The 12,912-nt window shown below is 34.7% G+C and overlaps 1 protein-coding gene across 1 annotated transcript in view; it reads right to left on the bottom strand.

The window, feature by feature from the left end:
• LOC149807809 (uncharacterized) overlaps positions 1-12,912 on the bottom strand; it is a 243,214-nt gene that overhangs the window by 99,805 nt on the left and 130,497 nt on the right. Inside the window, exons 13-15 of the mRNA XM_089960550.1 lie at positions 10,596-10,659; positions 4,982-5,069; positions 2,163-2,341 (exon numbers count right to left, since the gene is read on the bottom strand). Of these exons, the coding sequence (XP_089816676.1) occupies positions 2,163-2,341; positions 4,982-5,069; positions 10,596-10,659 (331 nt within the window). The remainder of the gene's footprint in view (positions 1-2,162; positions 2,342-4,981; positions 5,070-10,595; positions 10,660-12,912) is intronic.

The raw sequence follows: 12,912 nt of genomic DNA, 5'->3' as shown, positions 1-12,912 counted from the left end.
CAAATTTAGTTAAATTCTGTTCCATGGAATATTTAGATGAAGTTGTTTAAATCTTTTTCTTTTTTAAATAACAACAGCCATATTTGATGACATTTCAACATCCTTTTTATGATGAAATCAAATTTGGTAAAATTCTGCTCAGTAGTTGTTTAGAGGAAGTCATTTAACCCATTACCTCATAGAGCATAGTTATAAAGTGCAGTGCACTATAAATAGAACACCTGTTACCTATTCGACCCCATACACATAGGCCTGCATGTGAACTGTCAAGCAATGTAGTGTATGTTCCATTTAACAGCAATTTTAACCATTTTACATTTATGGTACACATCTATTATATGTGGAAAAATTTAAGAGTAAAGTCCGATTGTTATAGCTGTGTAATTATTTTTCATGGAAGAACTTTTTATGTGCTTTAAAATCTTGAGAGAACTCATTCACCGTCATGTTAGTGAGGCCGCGTGACCAACAGTAGCTGCCATTTCTCATACTCGAAATTTACAAGTTTTTTTGTGCGTCTACATCACTAAGTCATCTGAATTTGATAATTTATAAAAACTAATTGCCGCCTACATCAATATCAGAGCCTTTACCTAAGTTAAAGAATCTTTCATAGTTGTGATTCTAATTGTGAAAACTTCGTAAGTAATGAATGAAATCTGCAACCGCCATTTTGGAGAGTGGAGATTATGACCCAGTTACTTTAAATAGCAGATATCGACCAGTGCATAAACAGTGACCATGTGATCTGACGTAATTGTCATTTGCAGAAATGAATATAGTATCTAATAGGGGTTTTTCCCCAAAGGTGGCACTACGAAAACTGGCTTAAAATGGCTGATGTTTACAGCCAACATCAAAAGGCGCTTCTATGCGACTGGAGTAGAGGCATCAAAAGGCGCTTCCATGCGAATGGTGTAGAGGCACCCAAAGACGCCTGCATGAGGTAAAGGGTTAAATGTTTTTATTTTTTCATTTAGTGGTAACAGCAGCCATTTATAATGGTGGTTCATCATCATTTATATAAATCCTCAAGTTCTTCATACTTTCTGTCAAATTTGGTTGAATTCTGTTAAGTGGTTTTTTAAAAGATGGCATTTGGAGGTTTGTATTTTTAGTAACTACGGCCATATTCACTGGCAGATTGGCTATATTTGCACAAACTTTAAAGCCAGAATGTTTCCTGTAAAATTTGGTCAAATTCTATTAAATGGCCTTTGAAAGCAAGTTGTTTAATGGTTTTTGTTTTGATTTTTATAATGAAAGCACTGTTTTTGAGAGCAAACTGGGATCACTTATATAAAACTGAGAGCCCTTCATATCACGATTCCTGTCAGATTTGGAAAAATTCACACTCAGTCATTTTCTAAAAGTTCATTTAAAAGTTTCAGTTTTTTTAACAGCAGTATAATATTTGATGGCAGATTAGGATTAACAGTCAGAATGCTTTCTGTCAAATTTGGTCACATTCCATTTAGTACCTTGTTAGAAGTTGTTTAAAAATAGGTTTTACTATTTTTAACAATGGCAGCCATGTGTAAATGGTGAATAAGGATAATTTTTGTACAAACCTGAAATCCTGTCATGCCAGGATGTTTTTTTGGTATTAGTAATGTGGTCATATCTAATCTCAAATCATCTGTACAAATTTAAAAGACTTTCATATCAGAATACTTTCTTCAAAATTTGGTTGGAATAGGCATCATGGATTTTTGAATTTAAATAGCAAATGTTGATGAAGGACAATATGTGATATCTGATGCATGACACAATGGATGACACATGCTGAATGCTGGACCAAAACCATGACCTCACTTTGACATGTGGTCAGTTTTGATAAAAATAAAGATTAATGCAAGAACTCAACATAGTCACAAATGGAAAACTAGGTCCTTGTGACCTAATTCTGCAAGCAGTGACTATTTTGTTTAAGATAAATGTGCCTCTGAAGTTTCTTGATTGCAACAACATCAGAGGTATGAGCTTTATACAAAATTTTGTTGTTGGATAAGTTATATATAAATCATGCCTAATATTAACAGGTATGGGGAAACAAATAAATCTGTAAAATAGACATCTTGCTAATGACTAAAAGGTAGGAAAATAAAATGATAAATATTTATTAAATTCACTTGTCCAGGCTATTCTATTACAGGCATTACCGGAGGATTTGTACAAGTACAGTTCATATTAGTTATCTCCCTTGAGGTTCCTCTTGGCCCAGAACATGTGGTATAGTTCTTTGGATCAGGCTCTTTACGAAGTGGAGAGGGTGAACTCAGAATGTGGTGTAAAGATCCAAGTGTGCCATTGTTTGGAGCAGGATCAATTCCCAACAATTCTGAAAGTAATTTAAAAAAAAAATTAAAACATAAACTACCATGTTAAAGAAAGCACAAGGTAGTCAAGTCACACTTAGGAAACACCTAAAATAGCATACAAATGTAAATATGAGTAATCCTGTGATATTAATGCACCTAAAATACATGATGAATGAAAAATTAAGTGACTAATAATTAAGTATTCCTGCTGTAAATGTTAACTCTAAGAGTGCATTGCCTGAATTTGCAACACCGTAATGAAATTTACAATTGCAGAGTAACAAAGACGAATAGTTTTATTTTGTTAAAGCATATAAAAACAATGCTTTTAATTTTGTATCAATGATACAAGGTAACTAGACTTTTAATTAAGCCTTTACTCCCCAGGTATGCTTTTCTATGCCTTTACCTTTGCCCCCCATTTACACATAACTACACTTTTACCTTTGCCCCCATCTATGCATTTCTATGCATTACACAGTATGTGCTATGAATACATCACATCTTCCTGTTAAATGTTGATTCGCTGCGAGGTAACCAAATGCTGGTCAAAACTAATAAATCATCTTTACTAACATTTGATTTTAATGACGTATTTACTAACATTAGAGCATATAAATCTATATTTAACTGACCAATTATGCATAGGGATTTCTTCCCCAGCCGCATTCAAAATGGCATCATAAGCCAATTGTAATACCTCAATTAGATGTAAATATTATGGCCTTTGCAACATAGGTAAGTTACTTAAAATTGTAAGTTTTCCAAATATGATGCTGAAGTTTACAATAATAGAATAAATTCATAATGTCATCATGTTCTTTATGTGGAAAATCATATTCTTAGAATGCGTGGCAAATATGGCAAGTCTTCTTCCATACATTGTATTGTATAATGTAGCTGTAACATGTTTAAAACATGAAATCTGCTATAATAACAAAAGAATGTTTGTGTTGCTAATTTCTTCCATTCATTTCAATATGCAAAGTTTCAATCAAATAGTATAACAGACAATACTGGATGTGAAATTTTTTATTTACGAAGGGAATTTCCTAATTTTTTTATGGCAATGTCGTCCTTGTCTGTTGATTACAGTGATCTGTCTGCAAGTGAAAACGATTTTTCTGAATTATGTTCCAATGAAATACCAGATCTTATAAACAATGATGCCTTTAATGACGAAGGATCTGAAATTCTGTCATCAGATATCGATATTGATAATTTGCAGGAAACAGCACCAGAACTAGACTATTTCCAATTATATTTTTCAACTGGACTTCTTGAAACAATTTTAAGTGAAACAAATAAATTTGCAGCTGAACAACATGTGGATCATGAAATCAGTGATGCAAACTTGACAGAGACCAATGTGCCTGGGACGTCTCTCTTTTTTCGCATGTTGATCTTTATGGGGATAATCAAAGCTCCAGACTATAGTTTTTACTGGTCATATGATAAGTTTCTATCCAATGAAGGAATCAAAAATGGAATGCCATGCAGAAGGTTTGAAAAACTCCTCCAGTACCAACACCTAAATGATAACACAGATTTTCCTGCAGATCACCTTAACCATGACAAACTTCACAAAATACATCCAATAATGAAGTTCTGGCCAACATCAAACCAGCGATGAAGCTTTTTATACATTTCTACATTCATTACAAATAGTATATATATATATATATATATATATATATATATATATATATATATATATATATATATATATATATATATATATATATATATAAAATCTATACTCTATTTAAATAATTCAAGACCTTCTCAGCCATAACATAATGTGACCCATGGCAGGGAAAATGTTTTCCTAAGGTGCAATGAACAAACAGCTAAATATACGTAATTCATTTATGCATAAAAGTGAGTTAACATGACCAAGTTTTGAACTCACTCTTGCTGATTGGGTCCAGTGTATAGAGGGTACTCATGCAAAAAATTGCTGGAAATTCAAGTAACTGAAGCTTGACTCTTGGTCATATTGACCTAGTTTTTGTATGTTTCAGTTAATATGCACCAACCACATACATAAAGTACATGTTTACTATCATCATACTGTGTAATCCAAGTTATGGACAGCTCATATCATAGGGACAACCAGTTGTATTAGGTACATATAAAAGTGACAACAATGAACAAAATAATTTAAATTTAAAAATGATAAAATGTACATGCCTGAGTATATCTTTATAATTCCATCTGAGTAAGCATCAAAGTGTTTTTAAATCTGTCCTCCTATTTACATGATTGACCTACTCAAGATCAAAGTAAGAGCTGTACACTTGGGACCAGGGAAGGCACTTTCAGTTTGGAGTAGTCACCCATGTTTGTAATTTAGAATTGTAGAACTTTCCAAGTAAATCATTGTGTAATCAGAGTATGCTGTCTCTATCTATCTATCTATCTATCTATCTATCTATCTATCTATCTATCTATCTATCTATATATATATATATATATATATATATATATATATATATATATATATATATATATATATATATATATATATATACATACATATATATATATATATATATATATATATATATATATATACACACACACACATATATTGTATATAAAAATCTGCCATCCATGGGTATTATGTATGTTTAAATGAACTGCCCTAAATATTTTACCTGACATCATGTTGTACAATTCAATATTTTCAAATGGTGCTGTGCTGAAATTCTTCTTGAAACCTGGTCCATATGCCAAGAATAATGCCTGCAGAAAGAATTATTTGCAGCTCAGAAGGATGCAAATACGGACATTGTATGAAGAAGTGGGATGGGGGTGGCATAAAGCAGATATAACATTGTGTTAACTAAACCATTTCAATGCACAGTCTTGCTGGAACCAATTCAAGGTAATTTGGGCGTAACTGATTAAACCCTTACACACACAAATAAATGAAAGTGATATGCTCTCTTATAAGACAGAGTCAACTGCAAAACAGCATAGACCCAGATCTACTGTTCCATAATGTGCCAGCAGGTAAAGGCCCATGCTTTTTTTCTTCTACTGATTAGTCCCAACAAACCACAAAAAACCCAGATCTGCTGAAACATTATGCAATGGCAGATCTGGGTCTATGTAGTTTGCAGTGGGACCCAACTTTTAATTGAGTATATACAGTGTCTGACTTTTATGCAACAATAAGCTGCTTTGTTGTCATTAAATACCTAAGCTTTGAAAAGAAGGCCAATTGAAAACTTTCACAAATGCTGTGAATTCTATTTCTGGAGAGATACCAGTGTTCCTTGGGTACCAATGTTCATGGGACAGCAATTTTTATGTAGCAACAATTTTCATGGTATCTTTCATGGGATACCATTATTCATGGGGTACCAGCACCAATTTTTATGGGATACCAATTTTCATGGTATCTTTCATGGGGTACAACTTTTCATGGGATATCAATTTTCATGGTATCTTTCATGGGGTACAACTTTTCATGGGATACCAATTTTCATGGCATCTTTCATGAGATACCAATATTCATGGGGTACCAGCACCAATTTTTATGGGATACCAATTTTCATGGTATCTTTCATGGGGTACAACTTTTCATGGGATACCAATTTTCATGGTATCTTTCATGGGGTACAACTTTTCATGGGATACCAATTTTCATGGCATCTTTCATGAGATACCAATATTCATGGGGTACCAGCACCAATTTTCATGGGCACCAATTTTCATGGGATACAACTTTTCATGGGATACCAATTTTCCTGGATTTTGTGGTTGATACAAACTATGAATTTAAAGACCTAAAGAAGAATGATTCTTTTCCAAAGATAATTGGCCCCTCTCAAAATCCATGAAATTTCATATAAATAAATGACCTTTAACTTGAACCCAGCTGGCACAAAGATTTTCTCCACAAAACTGATATTCTACCATACCTACTACAGGCTGAGATACATTCATGATAACTTTGCTAATTATGATGGGGATATGTTGAATAACTTATTTGTAAATATAGTAATACAAATGTATGCCACTGCCAATTATACAAAACAGTTTGGAGCTACCTTGAATTATCAAATTCAGATGACTTAGTGATGGAGACAAAGACAAAGAACTTGTAAATTTCAAGTATGAGAAATGGCAGCTACGGTTGGTCATAATTTTAAAGCACATAACAAATTCTTCCGTGAAAAATAATTACACAGCTATAACGATCGGACCTGACTCTTAAATTTTTCCACACATAAGAGATGTGTACCAAAAATGTAAAATGGTTAAAACTGCTGTTAAACGTAACATACACTAGACTGGTAAGCAGTTAACAGGACTAGGCCTATGTGTGTGGAGTCAAATAGGTAACAGGTGTTCTATTTATAGTGCACTGCACTGGGTAACTCTGCTACATGTGCATCGAAGGGCTAAAATGTCATAGTCTATGAGGTAAAGGGTTAATTAAACAGTTTTTCAGAATTACAAAGTCCTGAGATAAATTTAATCTTCAAAACTCAATCTGATTCCAGATTCCATGCTTCCACCTGCAGAGACAGTGGTAGCTATTTGAATCTTGAGGGAATTTCTAGTGTAATCTTATCTTTATATGGCTATTTAGGATTTACCTGATACCCTGACACCTGATTGGGACATCACAGAAACTTCCAGGTCTACTTTACTATAAGGAATATTCCTATCAGGTGGCACTACAAACTGACAATGCATCTGGCACTTGTTTACCACATGCAGCTATACTTGCTTCCATGGAGATGTCCCATTTGCATGAAAACAAGCTTAAATCAACATGCAAAAGAGGTATGGAAATGCAGCATGGACATCCACATGTGCTTTTATGTGGAAAGAGGTTGTTGTTGTTGTTGTTGTGGGGTTTAACGCCATTTTTCAGCACACGATAGGCTATACATGGCGGCCAGTATTAATGGTGGAGGAAGAACCCAGAAAAATCCCGGAATGAACCACCGACCCACAAGAAGCTACTGGCAAGCTTTCTCACATACCCACATTGGCCAAATCCGAGACTCAAACCCACACAGACAGAGGTGAGATGGCAGTGATCCGTAACTGAGCGCACTTTAGACCACTCGGCCACTTGGGGTCCCATGGAAAGAGGTTAAAAACTGAAGAAAAAAACAAAAAGTGTAGACTTGATTCTAAACTGTTTGCAATTTATTGTAGTGTGACTTCACATTATTATTCACAATCTAATTTCTTGCTATAAATAGAAAAAAAAAACCAGAGCAAAGCATGTATTATTATACTATAATTGTTTGCAAATATATCAAATAATGCACTAGCAGGTCATGGTCTATGTCATTTGTTCTACTGGTTATTCCTATCAATGTGCATAGATTCATATCTGCTGGCACATTATGCAATGCCAGATCAGGGTCTATGCTGTTTGCAGTTGGACTTGACTTATAAGTGCACAGATCCAGATTTGCCATTATCTGGGAGCATGTCTTTTTAGGAACTATCAGTAGCACAAACAGTATAGACCCTGATCTGCCAGAAAATTATGCAGTGGCACATCAGGGTCTATGCTGTTTGCAGTTGAACTTGACTTATAAGTGAGCATATATGGTAGTAATGTCAAAATAATGACACAATAAAAGAATAAAAGTTACAAGTACTTCCAAATCAAGACAAAAAGATTATTTTATCATTTATTTTAATCTCTATCAAGAGAATTTAGCTCCTAAGAAACTTTCCAGAACAGATTTGCGAATACATACATCTTATACCTTTTGACCAAAAAAATAGTTTTGTCAAAAATTATGAATAATTGACTCAGTATGGTGCTACTGATGAAAGCTTGGTTTGATATGAGAGGCAACATTATAAATCAAACAATGACCATTATACCATCATAATTTTTGGTGGAAAACGTGAAAACTGAACTCGACTAAGATGTTTTAAATATAAAACTTCATACCCGAGTTTGGTTTCATCCACAGAGTCCATTTAAGATTGATTAAACTGATGTGAAATTGATGACAGACAGATGTAAAGACTATCTGCTCCATTAACATACGAGGGAGGGGGATACAGAACATACATGGAAGGGTGGACACAGAACATAGTGTATGAATGGTCACAGGTAACACATAAATACACATGTACTTGGATCTCTATTATTATATCAGATACAGTTCCCCAGAACATGCAATAATTAATCCCAAATGGCAGCTCTGCACAGATGCCTGGATGATACAGTTTATTAGACAAATGGAGCATACTGTCTGTTTAGAGAAATGGCAGTCGAGGATTTCCTCTCAAACAACATGTAGAAATTTAACCACTTGGAGCATGTGTTTATGTACCAACGATCCAAAGTCATTATTTGGATAAATAAAGCATGTCTCTCTTGACTGAAATGTCACTGAAACATATGTTCCCAAACTTCATAATATGAATTCAAGAGCAGGTAATAATTTGGCTACTCAAAGAATGTGTTTAATACTCCTTTTTGCTTGTTTTGCCCTGACGTCCCAAGTCATTTTTTGTAAAAATGAAGATTGCTCTCTCCCACTTGAGAAATTAGAGTTAAACAAAAACTCCTTGACTTTATAATATGTACTTAGAAGCAAGCAATATTTTGATGCTCTTATCATACATTTGGTACCCCTTTTAGGTTATTCTATCCAAATGATCCAAGATATTACAAGGACAAATGAAACATGTTCTTTCCAGTCAGAAATGGCAGCCAAATGTCTGCTCTTTAACCTAGTAGGAGTAGGCAAAAAGAACTGACCAATTTTCTTGCAGAATACAACTTTGCAAAGTCAATTCCTACTGGTCAAGCACTTGACTCTGAAGCCTCAAAACCAAATTCCCTGATTTTCTCTTATCAACATTATCTCAGCATTGTAAGTTTATGAATATTTAAAATTATCAGTCTGTTAACTGATGGAGCTCTTGAAAACATGAGCTTGGAGTTTTAATAAGCTAAATCAACTACTACGTCTGAATGTAATGCTGGGCTGTGTTCTTCTGTTGAAACTGAACTAACATATATTGTACAGATCGAAGGCTCTCTCTCTCTGTGCTCCCTATTATGATTTGTGATCATTTTGTGTTAAAAAAGTAGAACCCCCAACTCAACATGTATGGAGAGGCATTATTCTAAGTTGCTCGAACACAATTGTTTTTTTTAACAAAGTGTATGCTCCAAACAGCCATTACTCTGAGTGCAAAGTTATGGCATAATCAAGCAGATGTTGGAAAAAAACTGTACAATGTAGTTGTTGTTGTTCTAGGGTTTAACGCCATTTTTCAGCACAAGATAGGCTATACATGGCAGCCAGTATAACTGGTGGAGGAAGAACCCTAGAAAACCCAGGGAAGAACCACCAACTCACGACAAGCTACTGGCAGGCTTTCCCACATACCCACGCTAGCCAAGCTTGTGTACAGTGTAGTGCAGATGATCAAAATTTTTGCACCAACGAATAATGCAACCCATTATGCCATGTTTTGAATGTTCACTTTTGGAATGACCAGACACTTGTTCAGAGCAGCATCAAAGAACATGGACTGAGTCAATGCCCCAAGTGCAAAGGGTAAATCTGAACACATGCATAAAGCAGCCTCAAACTATGTTACTCAAAGAGCATGCTGGGAGTGCTGTGTCGGACACATTTCAACTGTAGTGCAGATGAGAAAAGGCTGGTTAAAATAGCATACTCCAGCATCCAAATATGGGATGCTTGGAACAACTATGACAAGCCCATCTGAGCAAATACTCAAAGCACTGATGCATTTCTGTGCTCTCAACTACAAATCTTGGTTCTTCTGATTTTGTGCCATGCAGCAATTTTCGGAATGCTACCAAGCATAATTTTGGTGGGTAGAAGCAACAACCAGAAAACCAAATTCTCAGGCAAGGAAATGTGGGTATGAGAAAGCTTGGCAGTAGCTTTAATTGGGCCAGTGGTTCTTCACTGTCTTTTACTATGTTCTTCCTGCACCAAAAATTCTGGCCACCATATACAGTCCAAAACCAAACTGATAATGCAGAACATGATTGCATAAGCTAATTAACTTACTCATAGCATCTGCATCAGTGTGCCAAATGTGATTATTTCACAACATGTTCCGAGCTGATATAAACTGGTTAGAAAAAAGAATACCTGGTAATTGTGAATTAGCAACAGTAGTTGATGACAAAAATATTAATTAACAGTAATAATTTATTACAAAGAACTTCAGTTTGCTAAAATTAAGTAAAGATGAAAAATATGTTCAGATGTCATTTACTGTACTAACATGCATACTCTTGTAGATGTTGTCATATCCATGGTTACCAGCAATACAACTACCGCTCTTCTGACTGAAATTAGGACAATGACAAAATTATTAAAGGTAATAAAAATTAATAATTTGCAAATAATTAAACATTTTAAAATGTTTTATATAAAAAACCTGCCTCATATTATATAATATAAAAATGTATGTCTGTTTTTTCCTATATGTGTTTCAAATTACTTCATGTTTTGTCCTTGCATATTCATCTTTTCCTGTGTTTGCTGCAAATGACAAATGTCAATACCAAACACAAAATGTCTTTGTGACAAATACATTTTGTGCATGAGGCATCTCCAAACATTTTTAATACCAATGACAAGAAACAACTTATATATACTTGCTTATAAGTTGGGTCCAACTGCAAACTGAACAGTCACAGATCTGACAGCACAGATATGAGTAATCAGTAGTCAAACAACATAAACCATAATCTGCGAGTGCAGTATGCAATGGCACATCAGGGTCTATCTTAAGTCGTATTTGCACCCAGCTTATAAAGAGTATATATGGAATGATGAACACCAAAGAGAAGTAGTAATAGTATGTTAAAGCCAATGGGTTAAATTTGACTATACATTGAGGATGTGTAAGCCAATGGGTTAAATTTGACTATACATTGAGTATGTGTAAGCCAATGGGTTAAATTTGACTATACATTGAGTATGTGTAAGCCAATGGGTTAAATTTGACTATACATTGAGTATGTGTAAGCCAATGGGCTTCATCTGACTAGACATTGAGTCTGTTCAAGCCAATGGGTTAAATTTGACTATACATTGAGTATGTGTAAGCCAATGCGTTAAATTTGACTATATATTGAGTATGTGTAAGCCAATGGGTAAAATTTGACTATACACTGAGTATGTGTAAGCCAAAGGGCTTCATCTGACTAGACATTGAGTATGTTCAAGCCAATGGGTTAAATTTGACTATATATTGAGTATGTGTAAGCCAATGGGTTAAATTTGACTATACATTGAGTATGTTAAAGCCAATGGGTTCAAGTAGACTATACATTGAGTATGTGCAGGCCAATGGGTTAAATTTGACTATACATTGAGTACGTGTAAGCCAATGGGTTAAATTTGACTATACATTGAGTATGTGCAGGCCAATGGGTTAAATTTGACTATACATTGAGTATGTGCAGGCCAATGGGTTAAATTTGACTAGGTACTGAGCATGTTCAAAGCAATGGGTTAAATCTGACTAGACACTGAGTATGTGCACGCCAATGGGTTAAACTTGACTAGACATTGAGTATGTGCAAGCGAATGGGTTAAACTTGACTAGACATTGAGTATGTTCAAGCCAATGGTTAAATCTGACTAAACATTGAGTATGTGCAAGCCAATGGGTTCAAGTAGACTAGACATTGAGTATGTGCAAGCCAATGGGTTAAATTTGACTAAACATTGAGTAAGTTCAAGCCAATGGGTTCAAGTAGACTAGACATTGAGTATGTGCAAGCCAATGGGTTAAATTTGACTAAACATTGAGTAAGTTCAAGCCAATGGGTTCAATCAGACTAGACATTGAGTATGTGCAAGCCAATGGGTTCAATCAGACTAGACATTGACTATGTTGAAGCTAATAGGTTAAATCTGACTAAACATTAAGTATGTACAAGCCAATGGGTTAGATCTTACTAAACTTAGTGTGTGTTCAAGTCAATGGGTTACACTGGACAAAACACTGACAATGTGCTAGCCAAAGAGTTAAATTTGACTAGACATTTATTATGTTCAAGCCAATGGGTTCCATTTGACTAGACACTGAGTATGTTCAAGACAATGGGTTAAATTTGACTAGATATTATGTTCAAGCCAATGGGTTAAATTTGACTAGATATTATGTTCAAGCCAATGGGTTAAATTTGACTAGACACTGATTATGTTCAAGCCAATGGGTTAAATTTGACTAGACATTGAGTATGTGCAAGTCTATGGTTTAAACTTGACAAGATCCTGAGTATGTGCGAGCCAATGGGTTAAATCTGACTAAACACTGAGTATGTTCAAGGCAATGGGTAAACTTTGACTAAACACTGAATATGTTCAAGCAAATGGATTAAATTGGATTCAAACATGAGCATGTTCATGTCAGTTGGTTAAATTTGACTAAAACAGTGAGTATGTGTAAGCCAATGGGCTTCATTTGACTAAAACAGTGAGTATGTTTCAAGCCAATGGGCTTCATTTGACTATACACTGAGTATGTTTCACGCCAATGGGCTTCATTTGACTATACACTGAGTATGTTTCAAACCAATGGGCTT

Source organism: Sinohyriopsis cumingii, chromosome 1, assembly GCF_028554795.1.
Source record: "Sinohyriopsis cumingii isolate HCF-2022 chromosome 1, ASM2855479v2, whole genome shotgun sequence".
Taxonomy (NCBI): Eukaryota; Metazoa; Mollusca; class Bivalvia; order Unionida; family Unionidae; genus Sinohyriopsis; species Sinohyriopsis cumingii.
The sequence above is the reverse complement of the archived record's forward strand: the minus strand, read 5'-3'. Positions and strand labels throughout refer to the sequence as shown.